Here is a 25,797-nt window from a genome sequence, read left to right on the forward strand (position 1 = left end):
GTGCCCGACCAGACCTCATCTTTAAAAAAAAAAAAAAAAAAAATGGATAAACCTGAGCCAGTCTGAGGACCGTGAAAGTACTTTCATTCTACTTTACCTGTGGAGGAAGCTGATCTTCCAAATTCCCCTATTTTGCTGTTGACTTGAACTGAGTGATAAAATACTATCCAAGCAAAGGAAGGAGAAAAAGGTTATGTCCCAGGTCCAGTTTAAAAATTGCCATCCTGTTTAACCTTGAGTAGTGATGGGATCATTTGACACCAATAATAATGTCAGAAATTTCTGTTTATGTAGCTTTCATCTTGAAGGTGTACCTAAATTGACATAAGATAGATCTTATGTTTCTGATTATTAGGTCAGCCTCAAAGCATAGTTATGCTAATTTCTAAAGAGCCTCACAATTTTATAAGTATTTTGTAATCAGAAGTAATGAAGCTAAATAGTATAGAGATATATTTAGGCATAGATTTTTTTTTATTTTTTATCAGATTTTTAAACCACAATGTTCTCTGTGTAATATACTCATGAATAGGCTAAGATGAGCATTTACATTTGGTTGTATACATAATTACAGTTATATCATTAACAGAAAATACATTCAGAGAACACCTAAGGAAAATTATTATTGGTTCTAAATGTTAAGCTCTAATTTAAGATAAGCGTTCTAAATAGAACGATTTTATTATTTCCTGAAAAGTGCTTAGAAGACAGAAATGTGTAGTTTCTTTGTGGCTGTTTGATTCTACATTTTACAGCATTACAACAACTTCAGAGTAAAGTCTTTTTAGCAAATACTTGATGTTTCCAGTTTTCATTGGTTTTATTTTGCATTCATGGAAGGTATATAGCTAGCAATTGTCTCATGACATAGATATACCTGCTCAGCTAGATTAAATTTTTCCCAGGTTTTAGCTTTGCCATACGGGGCTTATTTTTATATATACCTGCTTAGCTAGATTAAATTTTTCCCAGGTTTTAGCTTTGGCACACATGGCTTATTTTTAAATTGTGATCATAGAATTGTCTAATCTAAGGAATTTGCTACTGATCTGTTTGGGAGTTTTCTTTTCAGAATACGTAAGGCCTGAATTTATCTCTTAGAAAAGCTATTACAGCTTTTTAAATAAATTAACTTATTCATTTGGCAAAGAGTGAGTACCCTAAGGTCCAGATACTGTTCTAGACATTGAGGCTATGGCAGTAAAAAAAAAGTGTTCCTGCCCCTATGGAGAATATCGTTCATGTAAGATGCTTGTGTTAGTAAAGCCACTCTTGCCCTTTGCTGCATTATTTCTTACTAACTTTCTATTCTCAGAAAGTAAATGAGTGGTTTTGGACTAGAAAAGCCTACGTTGCTAAATGTCAGGCACTATCAGAGAGCAACTGTTGTATTACTCCCCATTTAAGTTATTACTGACTAGAGAATGTATAAAACACCCGACTTTGACTCTTGTCTATTCAAGAGCAGTTTTCCAAATCTATTAAATTTTAAGCCTAGATTTTACTTTTACTTCATGGAATTATTTACGAGAAAGATGTTTAGAAACATTTTGGTTTTTTGCATTTACTTTATTACTTTGACACTTGTAAACCATGGTGGTTTTTTGTGATTTAAGCAGTTGCAGTATGATTCTTTCCAAGTTTATTTTAAAAAGGATTGGGGGCTATATAAGAACGGATAAAATATAGTTCTGTTGTAGTAGAAAAAACAGACACACTGTATATATCATAAGAAACCTGTATCTAAGTCTTAAAAGCAATGTGGAAGGTAGCAGGTAGCCTCGTGTCATCAAAAGGCTTTGTTGAGGAAGTGACGTTTAATCTGTATTAAAGGTGAATGGCCCATGGTTAGGGGAGGGCCTCAAGAAGTATAAGGGCATAATATATCATAAACAAGGGAAGTAAGTGATTTGAGGAGGTTGAAGTATATAGACGTATGCAGAGCAGTATTTTTAAAACTTTTTTTTAAAAGATAAGTTTGAAGAGTTAGTTCAGGACCCAGTACTAACGCTATTTGGATCTTGTCTCATTGGCAGTAGAAAAGTGTAAAGATCTAGCAAAAAAAAAAAAAACAAACAGTAAAACTTGATGATCAAGTTGGCAATAAGGAGCAAAAAATAGAAATCAAAGGTGACTGTAGTTTCTGGCACAATTGCTGTGTACAAAGAGATGGAGGTAAGGTCTGGAAAGGCTAAGAGGACGTTGAGTGTCATGTAAAGGTGACATCATTTTTGGGAACACTGCTTTCAAAAAGAATGACCTTACTCTACAAATTATTAGGATATCTTCAGAGTGAAATTGTATGCTAGTGAAAAATAGTAATATTATCCTTCCAGAATACATAATCTGTGGAGTAGACCTTACTTTACTTTATGAGGTTCTAGACTAGACTTTCTAGAAAAGTTTCACCATTACAAATAGTACATTTATTATAATAAATGATAAGTTTATTGTCACTGCTTCTTAAACCTAACCTAAATCATGAAAACTTCCAGAACAAGCTTTTTGGTTTTATGCAAAAATGTACATCAGAGATTTGCTATAAGTCAATTGTATTTTTAATTTGATACAGACCTTGGAAAGTTACTAGGCCTGTTTTCCCATCTGAAAGTGGAAATCAGAACAGGAATGATATTGCATGGTTGTAAAGATTAATTTGAGTTAATACATGTCAGCTACTTAACATAGTGCCTGACACCCAGAAAATCACTCCTGTGTATTATTCAAGTATTTTGAGTTTCAGCTAGAACATTCAGGTCAATATGCTGAAATGATTCAATGAACATAAGAGGTGTTTAGGTTCCACATGTCTGGTAATAGTTACCTGTATCATATATTAATTTTTTTTTTGTTTATTCAACAGCTTCTTTTAACCAAATTCCTTAAAAAAAATTTTTTTTTTTAAAGACAGGGTCTTACTCTGTTGCCCAGGCTGGAGTGGGAGTGCAGTAGCACACAAACGTAGCCTTACGGCAGCCTTGAACTCCTGAGCTCAAGGAATCTTCCTGCTTCAGCCTGCTGAGTAGCTGAGACTCCAGGCATGTATCAGCCATAAAATTTCCCATATTTCCGGGGTATACTTTAAATGTAATATTAGCTATACATTCCCAACAGGCCACACACCACTAAACACAAGGGAGCAGATAACCAGTCATGTTTGTTAATATTTCTTTTGATATAATTGGATACTGGAAGAATATGAGATCTCAGGAACTTAAGATATTGTTGACTTATTTCTGTAGAAATTACCCTCAAATCGAGATACAGTTTTAACCTTTCTCCTAAGCTGTAAATCTTGGTTTCCAGCTGTCTTCATTTATACATCTCATTAAATCTTAAGCTCAAAATGTCTAGATTTCATTACACTGCATATATTTCTTCCGGGTGTGTGTGTTTCAAATTAAACGGACTGACTGTTCCTGGCATCTAGTAAACAGTCACAAATGATGATACTCATTTTCTATTACTGGCACTGTTGTTCTATTAAGCCAGGGTGTAAGACCTTGTAGCCCACCATCTTTGACTAATTCTTGACTTCTACCTTGCACCCTACCTTGCATAATTGACATCCACAATGAGTCTTCCATCTGTCCTTTCTTCTCCATTCCTTTTAGGTAATTATTTACCAGTGTCTATAGTAGAGTTCATTTCCTTCCCCCAAAATGGATGTAATTTCCTTATTTTAGAACCTTAAAAGTGTTTTGCATTCTCATAGGTTCCTATAAGTTTGACTTATTTTATCCCAATAAAACTTAAACCATATGATGGTTAAATCCCTTTTGAAGACAGTGGTTGCTGTAGGCATCTTCATCTTTTTATTTCCTACAGAGTTGTGTCGGTGACTTTTCCACGGTAAATGTTCAGTCTTAATTTTTTAATAAGTAATGTGCAAATTCATTAAAAATATATATGCCTGCTGAGTGCTAGGTATTGATGTCACATTAATACCCTTAAGCAGGGCTTGGACAACTTTTCCTATAAATAGCCAGATAGTAAATATTTTCTGGCTATATGGGCCATTTAGTCACAATTAGTCAGTTCTACCATTGTAGCACATAAGCAGCTATAGACCACGTAACTGAATGGACATAACTAGAATGGACTACAGTCCAGTAAAACTTTATTTACAAAAACAGATAGTGGGCTGGATTTGGCCTCCTGGCTGTAGTTTGCCGAACCCTGCTCTAAAGGGTTTTTTATTGGTTATTAGTGACTGTATATCATGTAAACAGTTAGGGGCTTCAGTTCTGAACATGTGAAATGAGAGAGAGAGAGAGAAGATTGTAACAAGGGCCCAGACCAATTTAAAGTTGCTTCAGAAAGTTGTAGTACCTGCTCAGTCAGAGGTCAGGCTTTTTGATATATGAACTTGACCTAAAGTATCAGTAAAGATTGCAAGTTTATATTTTTCATTTATTCAGTTAATTTTCATTGAGCCCCTTCCATGTGCCAGCACAGTACTAATCCCTAGGGATATACAGACATCTAAAAGACTAGCCATCAAAGAGCTCACAGTCTAGGTGAGAAGACTGATATGTGATAAATACTGCAATAGATAGATACTTAAAATACAAGGCATAAAATGTGCCCAGTGGAGGGCATGGGCTTCTTTGCATAGACAGTCCGGACTTAATCATTTCTTGAGGGAAGGACAACCATTATGTTTCCAGAATTTTTCATATAAAGCCAAGAATTTAGATTTAAACCCAAACCCAGTTTAAAGTATTATCTAAACTTCGATTTCATAGATATCACAAAAAATTTTACTGTTCATGAGCATATTATTCTGTTGTACTTGCACAGAGTCTGTTAGTCGTTTCCTCCTGTGCTGGTTTTAGTTAATAATTTTGGAATGCTTTTTGTTTGAAAAGCAACCACCAAAAGTATGAGCTATTTCTCTTGGATGATTTTATTTCCATGCTTGAGAGGATGTTTTTAAATTTTAAAAACTAAGGTTATTTTACTTTCTTTGGATCTTTATGGCTCTTCAATATAAAATATTTTAAAATTATTTTCAGTGAAATGGAGAGGTAAGATGCTTTTTCCTATCCCCTTTTTGAGAAATTGATTTTACCTGTGTAAAGGCCTCAGATGAGGACAACATGGCCTCTTTTGGCTTCCACCCACTCACTAGCAAGCAAAGACCCCCTTTTATTACTGGCCAGTTATTCTTCCTTTCTGTAAACCTCTCCCCAGTGGAACATGTTATCTGTATTTCTTTTCTTTTCAGAGCAGTACTTCTCAGATTTCAGCATCCACCATAATCATTTAGGGCAGTTGTTGAAAATGTTATTTCCAAACCACTGTTAGGGTTCTGGTTTAGTAAATCTTACATAGGACCCAGAAACCTACATTTTTTATAATCTCTGCCTCCCAAGGGTGACCCTGATATAAGTTAACCCTGGGACGACACTTTGAGAAACACTGGCCAGGCTGGTAAACTCTTTGAGGACATTTTTGGTTCCCATACAGTATCTAACATGTGTTTGATATAGTAAGTTTTTGGTAGATATTTGTTCAGTTGAGCTGTTGAAATTGTATAAAGAAATATGTCAACTGATAGTAGAATGGATTTGGTTTTTTTTTGGAATCACATTTTTACCTCCTTAAAGATATTAGTCTGTGCACTTTGCTTAATTGAACTAGAAATGGAAAACTAGATGACTTTGTTTTAGACTTATGGTGAATAATTGAACAATATACTTTGAAGATACTCTAAATAAGAAATTAATTAGAGGTCCATTAAAAGTTAGAACTTAAAAATTATTTTGAGAATAGTACAGAATTAAATATATACTGAAGAACACTGAAGGAATTCCAGAATTTCTAAGAACAGTGTTAACTATTTTCAGATGTCTTTTTTTATGTAAATAGCCAGAAACCATTTCTGCCTAAGATGCCCTGAAAATAAATGTGATGAAGAATTAGTGAAGAATAGGAGCTTGCTCTCTAGATAGGATTATATAAATTTCCTCTTGTTTTCCTTTTGAAATTTGATTCTGTTCATGGATACCAAGTTGATAAATGGGGGAAATCATTTAAGAATCATTGGTAAACAACCATACCTTTAATAGAACATGCTATCATCAGTGCTCGTCCATCATGTTAAGAGATAGTTATTCCAAAAAAAACTTCCTTTGTTTGTAATATATTTGTGTTATTTTGATCAATTTGGTGTTAATAATAGTTAAAATTATTCAGTTCAGAAGAAATTTTATTATTTAAAACATAAAGGTCATAGGTAATGAAATTAAATTTTACATACACATTTTTATTGGAGAGAAGGTCAAGTATAAACATACTATTTGGGATATTGACATCCTACAAGTTTAAGTAGCTGTAAAGAGCATAATTTATGGTACAGTGTGAATACTGATGATTTAAAATGAAACATAGCACCCTTGAGTAAATTCACTAGACTGTAAATACCATGCTAATTTAACACCAATATCATCCATTTTAGAAAAATATATGAATAATGGCCATGTGTGGTGGCTCACACCTGTAATCCCAGCACTTTAGGTGACTGAAGCTGGCAGATCACTTGAGGCCAGGAGATCAAGACCAGCTTGACCAATATGGCAGAACCCTGTCTGTCTACATACAAAAATTAGCCAGGTGTGGTAGTGTGTGCCTGTAATCCCAGCTACTTGGAAGGCTGAGGCACGAGAATCACAGGAGAACTGGAATGGAAAACAAGGTCAGAGAGCAAGTAAGAGTTCTAACTTAGAAAGAAGAGCTTATATATATAAGTTCAAGCGAGACTCAATATTCAGTGCACCATAAATTCTGTTCTTTGCATCTACTTAAATTTGTAGGATGTTAATTTTAAAATGTACAAAAGTATCGGTTTTTCACAGTTATTTTAGGTTATGTGTAAGCAAAAAATGTGAAGATCCTGAGTAAGTTTTCCCAAACATACACAAAAATTGTTTCTAGCAAGAGTGATTTAAAATCAAGGTTAAATCTGGGAGCTAATAGTTATCTTTATAGAATATAGTAGGTATGAATGACAACCTTTTATTGAGTGCCTTACTACTATTTAGGTACTCTGGTAAGCACTTTATACATAATGTAATTATATTATACATTATAAGTATATTATAATTAAATGGATAGCCCTGTCTACAGTTGCGTAACCACTAAATGGTGGAACCTAGGTCTAAACCTAGGTTTGCCTGCACTCAGAGCCTCAGTATGTTCTTTGTAATATTTTACATGCCTTTCAGTACCATAATCGTAATGCATGTTTTCAAATTATGTGAAACCCAACCGCAGTTCTTTGTTGTACCTTTTTGGGATTGTTGTTTATTTTTCAAAGTAATCATTGTCAAGATGAGTATGTGTTCAGAATGGCATTAACCTTTGACCCCATTTTGGATATAGATTCTAAAACAAAGAAAAGGAGGATAAAACAAAGAACAAAGGAAGCATTATTTAAGGATTACAATAATTCTGTATTCTATTATAAAACAAAGGAAGCATCATTTAAGGATTAGAAATTGTTAGAGTCAACCTGAAGAATGTCTACACCAAAAGGGAGTATGTAGAGTGGTTTACTCAACTTTTTTATTATCTCAAAGATTATACTCTTCCAGTGATGGAATGGGCTTCATATGTGGTATTCTTGTTAAAGCAGTTTTATGATAAGTATTGTAAACTTAGCTCTAAGAAAGCTGAAGCTCAGCTAGTTGGCACAGTTGGGTGGGTGTTTACTGGACAGATATAAACTCAACTATTGAGGTCTCAGTAGCTTTGAATCTGAGAACTTTAGTGTGAGAGGTTGTATTTGAAGTGATCCAAAGTGATGAGATGGTCAAATTCTTAGCAGATTGCAAGCCTACAATTTCTCTAGTGATGATCTCACTTCAAATATGTACTATCTTGATTCTTGCTTAAGGGAATTATGTGAAATATAAAATGTGAATTTTCTCTAAAAACAAGTGATATTTTAACTTAATCTGCTAAATTTACCCATCCTAGTTATAGAATATTTTGTGGCCAATTTAAATTTTAGGTACTACAACTGTGAATTCTATGTGTATTCCTATATCCATTCTCTGTTCAGTACTTTAAACATATCCACTCTCTACCCAGTACTGTAGGCCTTGCTCTCCCTTCCTATCCCTACCTTACACATATCACATACACTTGCTTCTTAGAAAGTCTTTGTCCTTTCACCTCTAGTAAATACCTTATAGTACAACATTGTATTCCCAGTACCAAGAACAGTGTCTGGAACATAGTAGGCTCTCAGTAAATATTTGTTGAGTGAGGAATGATTGAACAAGCAAACAGTTGAGTGAAAGAAATAACAAAATTGGCTTTACAGTCCCAACTCTACATTTCCTTGAGTGACCCTGAGTAAGATACTTAACTTCCCAGGGCTTCAGTATACTTAACTGGAAGACAAAAAAGACTGGCTTGTAAGTTCCTGCCAACTCTAAAATAATACCCTTCTATAATGTGGTTAATTCATGGACTATTTAACCTTTAAGCAAAAGTTTCTCTGAGGAACCTAATCATATTTTGCAAGGTAATACATCCTAATAAAGAGCAAAGATATAAGAGTCTGTACTGATGAAACACTTGCATTCACTTTTAGCTTCAGAGGAAATGTATGTTTTGTTAGCAAAATTGAGACTAAAGATTAAGATTTAAAATCCCTACGTTAATTAGAGAGGAAAAAAGTGCATGGAGGAGAAAGGATTTTAAGAAACAAGTAATTAACAATACTGTATTGTATACTTGAAATTTGCTAAGAGGGTACATTTTAAGTGTTCTTGTCACAAGAAAAAAGAAAAAAATGCTAAGTATGTAAGGTGATGGATATGTTAATTAACTTGATTATGATATCATTTCACAATGTATACAATACATCAAAATATCAAGCTGAGGCCAGCACAGTTGCTCACACCTGTAATCTCAACACTTTGGGAGGCTGAGGTAGGAGGATCATTTGAGCCCAGGAGTTTGAGACCAGCCTGGGCAACATAGGGAGACCCTGTCTCTACAAAATCAAAATGAAAATAAAATTATATACTTTAAATATATATAATTCCTATTTGTCAATTATACCTCAATAAAGTTGGGCAAAAAAACAATTAAGGAGAGGGGTTAGCTAGGGTTAGGAACTGAAGTGCCTAGATAGTGAAGGGCCTGTGCAGCCTGCAAGAACAAAGAATATTTGAAGTCGGTACTGAACAACTTGGGAGGCTGAGGCAGGCAGATCACCTGACGTCAGGAGTTCAAGACCAGCCTGGCTAAAAGTCTCTACTAAAAATACAAACATTAGCCAGGTGTGGTGGCACATGCCTATAGTCCCAGCTACTTGGGAGACTGAGGCAGGAGAATCGCTTGAACCTGGGAGGTGGAGGTTGCAGTGAGCTGAAATCACACCACTGCACTTCAGGATGGGTGACAGAGCAAGACTCTGTCTCAAAAAAAAAACCCAAAAAAAAACCAAAACAATAAAAGAACAAGAGAGAATATTTACTGGAGATCTACTTAGCTTTTGGGTTTTTTTAACTTTTAGGTTCAGTGATATGTGTACAGGTTTGTTATATAGGTAAACTCATATCACAGGGTTTGTTGTACAGATTTAGTCACCCAGGTACTAAGCATAGTACCCAGTAGTTATTCTTTCTGCTCCTTTCCCTCCTTCCACCCTCCACCTTCACCTAGTTCCTAGTTCTTTGTGTCTGTGAGTTCTCATCATTTAGCTCCCACTTATAAATGAGAACATGTGACATTTGGTTTTCTGTTCTGTGTTAGTTTGCTAAGGATAATGCATTGGGATTTAGGACAATGGCAAACCCCAATCAAAGGAAACTGAGAGTCACAATAAAACAGTACAGGAGCTGACAGACAAGATAGAGATTATAAAAATGAACCTAACGGATCTGGTAGAGCTGAAAAATACACTTCAGGAATTTCACAGTGCAATCACAAGTATTAACATTAGAGTAGACCAAGCTGAGGAAAGAATCTCAGAAATTGAAGACGAGTTATCTGAAATAAAGCAGACAGAAGTAAATAAAAATGAATGAAAAGGAATGAACAAAACTTCTGAGAAATATGGGATTATGTAAAGAGGCCAAATCTGTGAATCATTGGCATCGCTGAAAGGGACGGGGAGAAAGCAAACAACTTGGAAAGCGTATGTTAAGATATCATCTATTAAAACTTCGCCATCCTTACTAGAGAAGCCTACAGTCAAATTCAGGAAATGCAGAGAACCCCTGAAATATTCTTCACAATGTCATCCCTAAGACACATAATCATCAGATTTTCCAAGGTCTAAATGAAAGAATGAAATGAAAGGCAGCTAGAGAGAAGGGGGCAGGTTACCTGCAGAGGGAACTTCATCAGGCTAACAGTGGACCTCTCAGCAGAAACCCTTTACAAGCCAGAGAGTTTAGGGGTCTATATTCAACATTGTTAAAGAAAAAAAATCTTCAAACAAGAATTTTATTTCCAGCTAAACTAAGTTTCTTAAGCAAAGGAGTAATAAGATCCTTTTCAGGTAAGCAAATGTTGAGGGAGTTTGTTACCACCAGACCTGCCTTCCAAGAGATCTTGAAAGGAGTACTAAATATAGAAAGGAAAAAACCATTACCAGCCAGTGTTTTTTGTGCCAGTGAAATGCAATAGTTGTTTGTCTGCCTCCCCCCATAAAGTGTCAGGTTTATTTCTATGAACTTCCGTTACCTAGCAGACTACCTGTGCATAGTAGGCACTAAGTAAATATTTGAGGAATCAATTGAGGAGTAAATGCCAGGCTAATGCTTACAACGTTTTCGCATGCATTAATTCTAATAAAGTATGTACTGTGTCTTCTCTGCTTTACCTGATTAGGAGTCTTAGGCTCTGAAAAATTGACTTACCCAAAGAAATTAGATTTGTACAATTTATAAGGCTGGGATTTGGACTCAGGCCTGTTTGTTAATAGAGTTCAGTTCATGCTTTTTCTGCTAACTAGTCTCTGTCTCTGTCATAAATCATAAATATAACTGCTAATAAGTATGTCATTTCCTTGCTAGGGGTGCCAAGTTACTTTTGGAGTATAAAATCTTATTACTGATGCTAGCTTAGCAAGTTACACTTTGGAAACATTTTCACCTGTTATAGTCCTTAAAAAGCCCATGAGTTAGGTATCTTTCCTACCATTATATTGATGAGAAAACTAAGTCTCCTTGTGGAGTCATAGCTCATGAGGACCAGTGATAAGACTTGAAATCAAGCCTTTCGGATTTAAAAGTAATGAATTTACCAGTGAAAGTCAGAAAAGATTTCAAAGAAATAACATCTAGAACAAGTCAGAGCCTTGTAAGCCCCTCTTTAAAACAGGTTTTAAAATATATAGTTGGCCATTTTATTTTACCACATCCATGGTTTAAATATCATGGTTAGAATAGGATAATTTACTGAGTGCAGTTCTGAACTGGTGAACTTTCTGAATTAAGGTATATGTATGTACTACACAACTCATGATCTATGCTTCATGTAAATGAGGACTATACGTGAGCCATGAGCAGGGAGCATCCTAATTTACATGGATACATAAAAATTCCAAAACTAATTTAACTACTGTGATTTTTAAAATATGAAAACTGAGAGATTGGGTGAGAAAAAGATTAACTTTGACAAAATCTTTTTCTATGTGACTTGAACATTATGATTTCCAAAAATTGTTACAAATAAGTATTATTTGGAGAAATTTTAAATAATACCTTTTTAAAATTTAAATAAAAGAATTAAAACTTTCTTGGAATCGTTTAGTTGAACTTTTAACCTAGATTGAGAAATAAATACAAACTATGCAAAAATATAGGTTAAGTGTTACCTTTAGTAGATAAGTATCAAATATAGTAGAAATTTAGAGCTGAAGGATGTTGGTGATCACCTAATTCAGTGATCTTATTTTAGTGGAAAAATACTGTGGTCTAGGGACTGCTACTAGATGGTTAAATTTGGAGAAATTCAAACTTAGTTTTGATATTTTTTAGGAGATAGAAGGGGAGATGATCCATGAAGTGTCAGTGGTCAGATGGGACGTAAAGTGGTTTGTGACTTCCTTTCTTTAAAAACTTGTCTTTTCGAGTTATAAGGAGTTTTTTTTTTAAAAAAAAAAAAAAAAAAAGCACACTAATTTGCTAATAAAGTACAGAGAAAGAAGTTCGAGAACTTGGGCAGCTTTTTTGAAAGTTAGTGACAGAGTCAAGATTAAAAGCACGACAACTTGATTTTCACGACAACTCTTATTTATATAATGTAACTGTAACACCTGTTTAGCCCACTGATCCATTCTGCCCTCATAATGCCCCCATGAGGCTGCCCAGAGCAGGGTCAGCCAGTGATCCTGTGAGGGTGAGCAAGTGAAATAACAAGAGGAAATGTGTAAGAAGGGTCCCAGAGGGCAGGAGAAAAGACAAATGTTAGTATCTTAATTCCTCCAAACCTAAGTAGTTTGTCTTATGGTAGCAGAGCCATTATACTAATGGAAATACCAGAGTTGGTGAAAATTTCAAAAAGATAAAGCTGTCCCTTAGGATTCAGTAGCTTAATGGCTTGCAAAGGAGCTAAACCTAAATGTTTTAGGCAGTGCAAAGCTGGACTCTTAAAACTTACCTCAAGATAATGGAAGCAGAAACATTCAAAGTACTTTTATCTTCTTGGAAGTAAATGTGACAATAAAATAATGAGTTGAAAGGTCAAACTGAAAGTTGTAAGGCTGCAATTAAAATGCAAAATGCATATAAAGGCAGTATGTTCACTGCTAATGAAATTCAGTGACTTTGTCCTGAACTAAAGTTTCTATAGGAAAGTGCTGTTATTTTTGGTAAATAAAAATATAAAACACATGTGCCTAGGGCTTAAATAAATGAGTGAGCAGTTTCTATGTTTTCTCATTTAGCCCTCACAGTAACTCTCTGAAGCGATACTGTGATTATCCCCATTTTCAAGCATGGAAACTGAGGATTAAATAAGTTAAGTAACTAGTCCAGTATCACCGACCAGTGAATGATGGAGCCAGGACTTTAACTCAGAGCTAAACTGCAAAACCAAACAACCACTAAAAGTTATTGCTTCATTTAACTAAATTCTAAGTCCATAAAATGTTAACCCCATATGTGTCTGATAAGCTTTCTTTATGAACAGTTTAAAAATTACTTTTAATTTACTGATAAATATTAGTGGTAGACTAACAGTAACCACTAGTAGTAGAAAAATCTAAGAAATTCAGAATTTCAGCTAAAAGATTATTTAGTGAAATCTTATTGCTTCATTTAACAGGCTGGAAAGCTGTGGCCCAGAAGCTTACTGATTAGCATACTGCTGACTAGAAGTTTGCAACATTTTAGGCTAAACACTAAAATCCACTAATTCTAATCAAAACCGCACAACATACCAGATTTTCATTGCATAAAATATTTTTAAAATAATTTATTAGTTGACGAGGCTCTTATAAATTTTTGCATCCTTAGTGCTTTGCACAGTGCCTGCTTAGCATGTAAAACAGGAACCAAGTTTTTTTAAGTAAACAAGTATAATCATTATAGTTTTAGGATCCAAAGCATGTATAACTTGTTGCATAGTAATTTTTATACATCTCTGAACATTCCTCTGCTAGGATCATATTTTATATCAGCAGTAATTTTAGGCTCTGATTCCCATGTGGCTTTTGAAGAACTCTTTTCAATGCTTCTTGGTTTCAGCTTTGGAAATCTAGAGAAACTCAATTAAAATTTAATATTACAAAAAGAAATAAGACACCTAAAACAAGTGTACACTGAAAATTATTTACCAAAAACCGAAACAAGTAGAAAAAAAAATCCTTTATTTGAAAAATGCCTTTGAATAGAAGCCTTATGATTTAGTTAAAATCCACAGAAAATAAATTATTCCAAGTGTTTGTAGGATGTGACTTGAAAAGTTCCTGTTTGAGAGTCCAAGTCTTGTTTCCGCCCAAGAAAAATTAGTTATCCCATTTTATATTTTTCTTTGTAAGTTAATCCTATACTTGGGTGTCTGATACAATCTCATTTTTCTTTTTTATATAATTACTACTAACTTTTAAAAAAATACTGCTTATTTCAAAGAAACATAATGTTTAAAAGATGTGAAGCATTTAATCCTTAAATGCTGGAAACACTTTTAAAGTATTGTAAGCACATCTGTATTACATTACACACAGGGAGAAGAATGTATGAATTCTATGATCTGTGGGCACTAAGGTGGCTGGTTTAGAAAAACAGTATTTTGCATTTCAAGTTTCCTTTCAACATAAAGAATCTTCTCCAATTCTAAAATGAATAATTCCAGGCTGGGACATGTGGTCAGGGAAGCATAAGTAAAGTTTTGGTTTTACAGTTGTTCTTTCATGTTGTTAAGCTTGGCTCTGCGTTTTGTTAAGCACTTTTATTTTTCCTGATTTGAAAACGATTGCATGAGACAAACTCAGAACATGAAGAAATCCCTACATCAGATTTCTTAATAAGTGTCCTGCATGTCTTAGACAGCTATGATGGTGCAGATAATTTATTACTAATTAAGAAATACCAAAGTTTGTTAATGATTCACTCAAAATTACAGCAAACTTAAATGCATCCGAGTGGTAGCCTCACTCTTGATCAGTTGTGTTCCAGTGTCCTTTTTTGAACAGGAGATAAAAGGATGGAGTTATAGCTGTTAGTCTGGATATCTCATGTGATATGTATTTTACATGTGACTATCATCTGTCATTGGTAGAGATGAATAAAAAATGCTGGAGAGAACTTCTGCACTACACTGATGGACGTGTTCTCAACTTTTTCTTCTTTGGCATGAAATGACATTAACATGCCAACATATTCTCATAGGTACCTGCTAGTGAGCTAGCTAGAATTCTATCCCTTTTGCTCCCACCCCAGAAAGCAAGGAAAAATGAATGTTCTGGAGATGCGTATTCAGTCACCTCAAACTTATTTTTTTTAAATAATGATTTGAGAATTTCATACTTTAATGAATATTAGCAGGTAATTACCTGTGACACATTTGGCAGCTATGTCATGATAAACTCTGTGTTTCTTAAATTTTATATGGCAATATAAATTTCTGGAAACTAGTTAGAATAATTGACTTTTTACAAAAGCCAATTTCATAATCAGTTATTTTATTGCCATGTTACTGGAAATTATCATAAGATAATTGGTTGTCTTTAAGGCTCAAAATAAATATATTTGAGGAATTTGAATTGTTAGCTAGTCATCCTTTTATTCAAGAAAAATAACAAATATTAAAGTCTTTATTTTTTACTTGGTATGGAAATTGGTAGCTTGTTCTAGAGCTTTCCTAATGTCAGAATATTTGATTTTTTTAGATTTAGTTTTAGAACCCCTATAATAATAGCTCTGTACCTGCCTTTCTGAGAAGGTATTAAACTTATACTATAAGGAAATAACTACTGAATTGTCATCACCTCTTAAAAATTTTTAATGTAAAGGACTGTCATGTATTTATTAGTAATTTTGAATGTTAAGGGTATTTCCTATTTTTTTTGTTTTTGTTTTTTATTAAGATATTATGAACTAGATCCTTATAAAAGTCTCCTAGACAATTTGAGGAACAAAGTGATCATTGAGTATCCAACATTACATGTGGTATTGAAAGGATCCAATAATGACATGAAAGTTCTTCACCAAGGTAAGTGTAAATTTGTTCCTATAATGCTTAGAATAGCTTTAGAGAAACCAAAGCAAAATGTGTCCACCCTTATTTCTTTATACATGTTTTTCCACTATATTTACACACTTACAAGATCTACTCTATAGCTACAGTTAATGTGAAAAACTAAATAAATGAGATGCTGCTCTTTTTCTGTTTTTATGAGCATATAATCTTTTAAAACCAATTTTAAGTGAATGAATCAAATTGAATGACTAAGAAAGGATTTTTTTTTGGCCTGGAGTTCTGTGTATTTTTGTCTCTTTTTAAGCTAATAGTCTTTAAGTAACTGTCCATGATTACATAAATTTACTCCATAGTTAAGACTTCAGACATTTCTAAAATGAGGGATTACAAAACATTTTTAGCTGACAATAAAAATGTTGAATGGTTTTAAAAAAAAAAAAGCTAGTATTCTACCTTATAGAAAGAGATAATGTTGCAAGGAACATTATATTTAAAAATTTGGCAGCATTTAGACTAAGCTAATATCATTGCCTTTACCCTTTCTCTCCCTTTCTAAACCCACTGGTTTTATTTTCTCTGCTTTTGTTTCTCTGATTTTATGATACAGGGAAGTACTAGAACTGGAAAAAATATACATAAAAGTTTAATCCATAAAATTACTTAACTATAGTTGTAACTTCTGACTGAAGTAAACTAATTGTATTTCTGAATTCAAGATTTTAGAGGATGAGTAAAATTTAGTGACTACCTTTAAAAAGTGAAGAAAATTACTCACCTTAACCCAAAACTATTACATAGCACTTTCAACTACAGGAATTATAGATACAGGCCCAGTTTTGTTGTAACAAACTCCAGAGGAACATAGAATCTTTGTCTTGAATTGAACTCTATTCTTTTTTTTTCTCTCTCTCAAGTTGTTGCCTGTTGATAAACTATTCTTTAAGTAGTATTTGAAATGTGTGCTTTAAGTTTTATTGTTATACCACCATTAGGGTGTAAGATGCAGTAACCTATGTTGTAATGTTTTATCTGTTGTGCATAGTGTTTTTTTCTGTGCAAAACTTAATGGAAAAAAATGTTTTTCAAAGTGGTCAAAATTTTATCAGTGCTACAACTTGAAAGTAGATTTTAGTTGGCAAACATGGTGTTTCTAATAATAAATTATGGACCTCCAAATCACATTTTTCTTCATGACATTAATATTTTTTACAATTTGAGAATATTCTATATAATTTTCTCAAAATAAATTAGGAATTTTAGTTTTAAATGGCAGTTTCACTTTGTTTAAGCTTTGTATTATTTTTCTTTTTTCTTAATAAATTCACACAGTGCTCTCTCAAATGCTGGTTTCAAGAAAAGTTGTTTAGTGATGTAGGTTAGTAGCTAGGGCAAATATCATCTGTGTAAATAAACAGCATACACAGCTCTCCTTTCACCTTGTTTAGGAATGTACATTTAAGGAAGGCTTCCTGTAATGAAGCAATAAGAAAAGACTACTAGTGTACTGGGAGCCTTACTGAATAAAATTTGCTATTTTTCTGGTGGGTATATGATGTTTGACTTATTTACAGAACACAAATGACTCATGCTTTTAGTACAGAGGATTATTTAGAACTGTGTTAGCAAAAAAACAAAAGTATCTGACAGGATTTTAAAACCATACCAGTTTTGTCACATCATAAGTACACATACCTTAAAAGTAATGCCCAGGTCTTCCTGTATGTGCATTTCTTTCTGTAAGTACTTTCAGGTGTCTGTTTATACATACTCACAGCATTAGATATTCTGCAGGGTGATCCCTTGATGAGGGAAGGGGATTATGTAAGAAGAGGGCATTTTCTTTGGAAAGTCTTGAAATTCCTTCTTTCTCTGGAGGTAAAAAATTTGGATTTTGATCCTAAGTTCATAGTACAAGTTGTCTCTTTCCTAATTTGGGGGTAAATATGTTTCTGGGCTGGGACTCCGTAGTTCCAACACCTGATGGTTGTTACAGTATTTGTTATGATTGTAGATTGCCACAATTTTTTTTAACTCTGCCTATATTAATCAACAATAGCCAAAATTTTGTTTGTTTGTTGCTTTTTTAGGAATGGAAAAGGTTAACTGGAAAAGGATGAGCAGTTAAGATAGTCCACTAGATTGGAGATGCTGTGTTCTGAATACCTACCTTTTATCAATCCAAGTGCTCAGAATGGTGTAACTTGCTTCACAGGCTGTTATTAGCCAAAGTTAGACTAGCAGATTTAAATGATTGATAAAAGCATGCTGCATTTCAATCTAAGGAAAAAAGAATGGATCCCTAATTCAAAGAAGAAAACTGGGCACCTTCAATAGGCAAAGAAAGGGGAAAGTGCCCTCCATACTGCTACAAATTCCCATTAATTTATAAATGTCAGCAAAATACACTTTTCGATGTTCTAATATAACTCAAAATTAGAAAATGCCTCAGCCTTTAGAGAAGGAATCCAACCCAAAATTGATTACTTGATTAGTGACAATACCCGGCACAGCAGCTACTCATATATCAGTCTCTTACTGGGCCAGTAAATCTTTCATCCATTCTCCCTCACTCACCTTTCCTCATTATTCCTTACCTCTCTTTTCTTTCTTTTCCTTTTGCAGGGAGAGAGGGAAGGATTTTAGGCACTGGAACACACATGTAAAATTTACTATACAATAGATGCTATAATAGAGTTTGCCTGAAGTACAGAGACAGCCAGAGGAGGAAAAACTTCTAATATCTTGGAGGAACTGGATGGACTGCTAGTGTTAATAAAATTTCACAAAGATTGGGACGATATCTTGGATGGAACTTATTTCAGCACCTTACTCATGAAAAGTACTCAGTAAACACTATTGTGGTTTCTGGTACAGTCTGAAGTCTAGATTCAACAGCAAACCCCAGGGAACTTGTCAGTTGGAATATGAGGCAGAGTTCCAGGTGTATGCTTCTAGCATCAGCTTTTATAACCTATGAGTCCTTGTGCATTTACTTTGCCTCTCTGAGTTTTAGTTTTCTTATCTACTCAATGGAGACAACAGCCATAAGCCTCAAAATAACCTGTATTTTACCAGGACAATTTTTAAAGAGTTACTACCTATTATTTCCTTTTAGCATCATAATACAATGAAATAGAACACTTACTCTGGTTCCCATTTTGGAGATTAAGGGGAAAAACTAAAAGACAGAATGACGTGCATTTACCTTGATTCAGCAAACATGCTCTACATTGTGAGGATAGATACAGAGAAGAAACGTCTAGTTTCTGTCCTCCAGGAACTCAGTTTAGTGAGTGAGTCATAGTCTTGCTTGCTCTAAGCAAGACAGGGGTGTCAAAGAATCTCCATTTCTACTCTGAGTCTTCTTTCCTGTGAAAGGAAGGAGATGGCGATTAGCTAGTCTTCTGTCACTCCACATTGACTCAACATATACTGACCTTCAATTTAAGTTTAAAAAAAAAGTCATGGAAAAATTTATTCCAACCACAAATGGCCAGCCTGGATAATAGTGATCTATTCAATGGCATGAATATGGATCATAACCACATTGTGAAGTGACCATTCCCAAGTCTTCCACAGAGTCAGGAAGGATGTTACCTCACAAAATATAATTGCCACTTTCAGACATCATTTCTCTATTTATTGTGGCCAGAATTGTATATCCTAGCTGCCTGGGACATAATGTGGTTTGTGTGTCCCTGTGAGTAGTGCTGTTGCTGTGCATCAGAAGGAGGGAGAGAAGAGAGACAGAGCAAGCTAAACAGAAACAGTATAAACACTTGACTGTATGTTTACTTATTTTTTCCTAGTGAAAAGTGAATCTACCAAGAACCTTGGCAATGAAAATTGAGCACTTTTTCTGGAAGAATATGAAAATTTCCAGAGAATTGCAGCAGACTCTGCATTGATGGGCTGTTGGATGATTGGGGTATTGTCAGTGGGTGATTGGAGTTTTTTGTTTATATGAAAAATAATCTAAACTTTTTTTTAAAAATGTGTTTTATAGCCTCTTGAATTAATTGACTTGTAAGACCCCTTTATTCATATTAAAAACTCACCTTTGCACTTGATCAATGTAGTACTTACTAGGCCCCGGCTTTTAATATGCTTAATTCCATAAACTGAAAAGTGTTTTTTTTTTTCTTTTTTCTTTCTTTCTTTATTTCATTTTTATTATTATTTTTTTTTTAGATGGGGTCTTGGAGTGCAAGTGGTACGAGCATAGCTTCCTCAAACTCCTGGGCTCAAATGATCCTCCCAACAGGCTTCTACCACCACACTCAGCTATTTTTTTTTTTTTTTTTTTTTTTGGTAGAGACAGGTTTTGCTCTGTTGCCCAGGCTGGTCTCAAATTCCTGGCCTCAAGTAATCCTCCCACCTCAGCCTCCAAAGCACTGAGATTACTGTGAGTGGCATCAGCCACTACACCTGGCCTTGAAAACTTGAAAACTTTTTTATTTGTTAATTTGATGCATGACCAAACCCAAGGATCACCTGTGTCAACCACAGAGTTGGCATTCTCTTTAGTAGAACCTCATTAAACAGAAAGGCTCTGCAACGTACTGTCTAGCCACAGGAGGAGAACTAGTCATCCATCAGTTGCCCTTTTATCTTAAGAGTTCATATGTAACTTACCCTTGTGAGACAGCTTTTCTACTTGAGAAACTCCTAGTACAATGTCTGGACTAAAAGCCTGAATAAATACTATCAACTACTGTTTCTTATATTCACTTCAGAAAATCAGTGGCTCCACATTGTTTGAGCCATTCATCTACTTATTCAAGTCTTATGAATTCTGTGCCTTTCGTCACATTCCCAGTCCACTCTCATCATTACTGCAGAAGGGTGTTGTGATGGCCAGTTTTATACTGTATTTTGATATGTCTAGCAATAACTTTAAAAAAAAACCAGGAAATCAACATGTTATTGGAATGTATATGTACATATTAATGTATATACACAGCTTAATTTATATGTTACGGCAGTTCTGTATACAGTTTGATCTCACATACTGAAAAATAATTCTTAATTTTATTGGAGTTTATACCACTATGACACTGCAATATGAGTATAAGAGAGTAAAATATTGTTACATTTGTATTACATGTGTATACTTAATCGTTAAAAAGCAATGATAAAGTTGGACATGAATGAAATTCATTTTTAGTTTACAGTTGGAATAAGTTTTTTACCAAAAAGAAACCAGAGATGTTAGTTAAGGAGACTTTGAAATATGAAAAGATAATGAGAAGATGAGCATAAGATAAATTTGTAGAACACAAGTATAACTTGGGGTAGAAATTGGAGAAGAGAATCGAAAAAAAGCAATACCAGAAAGACCTTTGGTATAAAAGTAGTAGTGGAAATGTGATTCATAGAAAGTTCATAGAAAGTGAGGCCTTGAAATTTGAGAAATATGCATGTATATAATCTCTAAAGCAACTTCAGGAATCTTCTCCTAATATATAATAAAGAATTTGTGTAGAATTATGTTTTTCACCATATTACTGGAGAGACAAATAAATGAGATTTCAAGGAATTCATATATAATCTAAAGTGAAATGTGCCTTCTTGAAACCAGCAAGAGGTAGATGAATTGAGTGAAACATGTCATAGAATTGTTATTAGGAAAAGTGGGATAAAGTCTATAAAAAGAACATGTGATCTGAATATCAGGGTGGATAGGAGTTTCCTGACAGTGAAATCTGTTATGATGCAGTCTCATTTCCAAGAAAAGTATTGAGTTCCGTCCCTTCTGAATTTAAATTGAAAACTGGACAAAAAACAAACTATCCTGTACTTTCCACTGCTCAGGAGGAAAAAAGAAATCTACATCATCTAATGCATCTTTGCCATCTTTATTTTCTAGAATTCTATTAGAATTTTCCATTATAGGCTTTCTTAGGAAAGAATGTAACTCAGAATTCCCCTAAATTTAACTATCAACTTATTTGATTAATATGCACATTTATTCCCATAAGATTTACAATACACATGTGTTTTAGTGAATTACCAATGGCTTGGAGGGTATGGAATTGGAATAAACTGAAAGCCCTAGATGTTTGTAGCATTAAGACCCAATTTCTTTTTGGAGGCCCTCTCCATGTTAGATTATTGACAAATTCTGATGAGTAAACAAATTCCCTGACCCTTGTTAAGTTCAGCATCCTGCATTTTGTTCATGAATCACATCTTAAAAGGAGAAAAGCTCCACTTGGTTTTCTTTATTTTTTTAAACAATAATTTCAAAGAGAAGATAGGCCTCTCATAATTGCTAATTATACATATGGGATTAATAGTAGTAAATTATAGTAAATAACACTTATACCTGTGCCTGTTATAAGTATGAATTAGCCAGGCACAGTGTCTCACGCCTGTAATCCCAGCACTTTGGGAAGTCGAGAGATTTTTGAGACCAGCCTGGCCAACATAGCAAAACCCCGTCTCTACTAAAAATACAAAAATTAGCCAGGTGTGGGGGCAGGCACATGTAATTTCAGCTACTCAGGGAGCCGAGGTACGAGAATCACTTGAACCCAGGTGGCAGAGGTTGCAGTTAGCTGAGGTTGTGCTACTGCACTCCTGGGCACTGCCTGGGTGACAGAGTGAGACTCTGTCTCCAAAAAAAAAAATTGAAAAGAGTTATTAAAAATAGATATTTAATATTCCAAACTGTAGTTGAGCCAGTTTGTTTTCATGTAGCAAGTAGTGGGATTCAGGTTTCATGACATATAATAAAATGTTAGTCACATAACTATAATGCCAACAGTTTTCTTTATACATTTCTGTTTAATTAGGTTGACATATACTTTGTGTTAGACCTGATTTCATGTTACTAAATTTTACATAAAGATGCTGGTCTATTTTTATTTAATCTACACTGTTACAATTTGGATGTAGTTTGTTCCTACCAAAACTCAGGTTGAAATTAGATTCCCCATGTGCTAGTGTTGGGAAGTAGAGCCTAATGGAAGGTGTTTAGGTCATGGGGGCAGATAGATCCCACATGAATAAACTAATGCCCTCCTACTGGGGTGAGTGAGTTCTCATTCTCGCTGTCGCTGTCGTAGGAATGGATTAGTTCCCACAAGAGCAGATTATTGAAGAGTCTGGCTTCCTTGATTTTCTCGTTTTTGCCTCCTCTCTTCCCATGTGATCTCTTTGCATATGCTTACTCCCCTTTAACTTTGTGCCAAGAGTAGAAGCAACATAAGGCCCTCGCCAGGTAACAGCTGCCCAATCTTGAACCTTCCAGCCAACAGAATCATGAGCCAAATAAAACTCTTTTAAAAAATAAATTGCCCAATGTTAGATATTCTAACAACATGAAATGGACTAAGCCTTATTCTATTGCATTAAAATGTGTTGTTTATTTTCAGGTAGATGTAGTGAAGGATGATTAGTAACCAATCATTCTTCATTTGCAAGTGAAAAAAACTCAAAATAGTGTCAGCATGAAGGGCAGTTTATTGGCTTATATACAGGGAAGTCAAGGCATGACTGGGCCTGGGTCCAAACGTCCGAAGAAGTCATCTTACCATCCTACACACTTGGCTCTGATTATTTTCTTTTTTATGGATTGGTTTTCTCTTCCAGGCAGATTTTCCCCTTGAAGATATTATGTTAGGGTTGAGGAGCAGTGAGGTGAAGATGGTGGATAACAGCAATTGACAGTTTAAGCTTACCTTATCATAGCAAGGTTCAAAGCTTTTATATAGCAAGCTATGTAAAATTTTGGAGAAGTACTTCAATTTTGCCCAGATTGGATCACATTTATTTCCTGAGCTGATCAAGAAAGGAATTTGCCCAAGGGAGTGGGAATTTTTTTTTTTGATCCGGTCAGTTTTTAAATGTGACGGAGTTTCGCCCTTGTTACCCAGGCTGGAGTGCAATGGCGCAATCTTGGCTCACCGCAACCTCCGCCTCCTGGGTTCAGGCAATTCTCCTGCCTCAGCCTCCTGAGTAGCCTGGATTACAGGCACGAGCCACCATGCCCAGCTAATTTTTTGTATTTTTTTAGTAGAGTCGGGGTTTCACCATGTTGACCAGGATGGTCTCGATCTCTTGATCTCGTGATCCACCCGCCTCGGCCTCCGAAAGTGCTGGGATTACAGGTGTGAGCCACCGCGCCCGGCCGGGAGTGGAAAATTTTTAGAAGAAAGCCATAGGGAGCAGGTGAGGAAAGGTAGTTACTGAGAATATAAAAGTAACACCTCCATTGCACCCTATTTGAATATTAGTAGTAAGAGGTTTCTGTACTAACAGAAAGAGTAAAGTTTAGATTTAATCTGTAAGTCTTCATTGTTTATAGCTAGAGATTTTAATTTCTGTTTGTTCTTATTGCTGCTTTTTAGTTGCCATTATGGGTTTTTGGATTTTTGTTTTAATGCCATCCATTTTTGTTTGACATCATGTTGCTGCTGGTTTGAGCAGATGTACATAGCATATGTTTTCATTACCAATTTGGATATTTTTCCCAGTGGCATCAGCATTTGAGAAATGCTGACTTTGAGATTAGAGTACTAGGGGAAAATGTTTCAAAAATGAAGACTATTTAAATAAAAAATTGCTTTAAATAAATCTTTGGGGATCTGTACTTGACTAAAAAGTATTTTCTTTAAACTTTGGTCTTTGAAAATTAAAGTGTGTGTGCATGTGTTCATTAAAATGACCTATAACATGAACATTTTCCATACTGGAGTGTGATGTACTGCACTCATTTTGAACTTTAGAACCAAATGCATCCTTTTTCATTTGATGAGCTACTACATAACTCTATTTTCAGTTTTATTTTCTTGCCAAATAAAGTACCAAAGCTCAGCCTGACATTTGGCAACCCCTGACTTGGTCCCTGCCTAGTTTTATAGCTTGCTCACTCCCTCACTCACTCTTCTTTTCAAACTACTTCGGTCACACAAAACGTCAAGGACCAATTTCATTCTGCAGGTGGGTATACAGTTTTCCCAGCACTTTTGATTTTTTCTTTCAGTATCTTTTCCTCATTGTGTCTTGGTAGCTTTGTCAAAGGTAGTTGCATGGGTTTATTTCTGGGATCTATTCTGTTCCTTTGGTCTATGTGTCTTTTTGTGGAGTACAATGCTGTTTTGATTACTATGGCTTTGTAATATATTTTGAAGTTGGGTGGTGTGATGCCTTCACTTTGTTTTTTTGTTTTGGCCACTCAAGCTCCTTGGTGGTTTCATCAAATTTTCAGATTGTCTTTTCTTTCTATTTCTGTGGGGGGAAAAAGCCATTCGAGTTTTTATTAGGATTACATTGGTTCTGCAGATTACTTTGGGTAGTATGGAAATTTTAACAAAATTCTTTCAATTCATGAACATGGTACACCTTTCCATTTATTTGTACTTCAGTTTCTTGCATCAATGGCTTGTAGGTTTCAGTAAACAGATTTTTCACCTCCTTGGTTAAATTTATTTCTAAGTATTCTGTTGTTTTTGATGCTATTGTAAGTAGGATTATTTCTTTCTTTTTCAAACAGTTCATTGTTAACCTGTAGAAACCCAACTGATTTTTGTATTTTGATTTTGTACCTTGCAACTGTACTAAATTTATTAGTTGTAACAGTTTTTGGTGGAGTCTTTTGGGTTTTCTATATCATGTCATCTGCAAAGAGACTATTTTACTTCTTCCTTACTGATTTGATTTTATTTTTCTTGACTAATTGCTCTGGCTAGGATTTCCAGTACTTTGTTGAATAGAACTGGTGAGTTCTATTCTTTGTTGTCTTGTCTCTGATCTTAGCAAAAAATATTTCAGCTTTTCACTGTTAAGTGTGATGTTAGCTGTTGCCTTGACACATGTGGCCTTTATTATGTTAAGATACATTCCTTTCATACCTAATTTGTTGAGAGCTTTTTATCATGAAAGGGTGTTGAATTTTGTCATGTGCTTTTTCTGTATCTGTTGAGATGATCATATGATTTTTGTCCTTCATTCTGTTAATGTGGCATGTCTAATGTATTGATTTGCATGTGGCACCATCTTTGTATCTCAGGATAAGTCGCATTTAGTCATGGTATATGATCCTTTCAGTGTGCTGTTAAATTTAGTTTGCTGGTATTTTGTTGAGAATTTTTGTATCTAGGTTCAACAGGGATATTGGCC

At 34.6% G+C, this 25,797-nt stretch overlaps 1 protein-coding gene and 1 long non-coding RNA gene across 5 annotated transcripts in view; both read left to right on the top strand.

Annotated features, from left to right (window-relative positions):
- ZNHIT6 (zinc finger HIT-type containing 6) overlaps positions 1–22,548 on the top strand; it is a 57,704-nt gene extending 35,156 nt beyond the window's left edge. For 2 of the 4 annotated variants that reach the window (XM_032296381.1, XM_032296383.1), the window contains 2 exons: positions 15,560–15,684; positions 19,482–22,548. In XM_032296381.1, the coding sequence (XP_032152272.1) occupies positions 15,560–15,684; positions 19,482–19,522 (166 nt within the window). In that variant the 3' untranslated portion in view covers positions 19,523–22,548. Of the gene's footprint in view, positions 1–12,008; positions 12,143–15,559; positions 15,685–18,294; positions 18,473–19,481 lie in introns of those variants that run through there. The other 2 variants (XM_032296382.1, XM_032296384.1) reach the window with 2 other exon arrangements.
- On the top strand, positions 7–2,118 carry LOC116563741. Its single transcript, XR_004274546.1, has 2 exons — positions 7–905; positions 973–2,118. It is a non-coding gene; the product is annotated as an uncharacterized LOC116563741 (long non-coding RNA).
- Positions 22,549–25,797: the final 3,249 nt, after the last annotated feature.

This window comes from Sapajus apella, unplaced genomic scaffold (assembly GCF_009761245.1).
Source record: "Sapajus apella isolate SASKATOON/1434 unplaced genomic scaffold, GSC_monkey_1.0 scaffold36, whole genome shotgun sequence".
NCBI classification, from domain to species: Eukaryota; Metazoa; Chordata; class Mammalia; order Primates; family Cebidae; genus Sapajus; species Sapajus apella.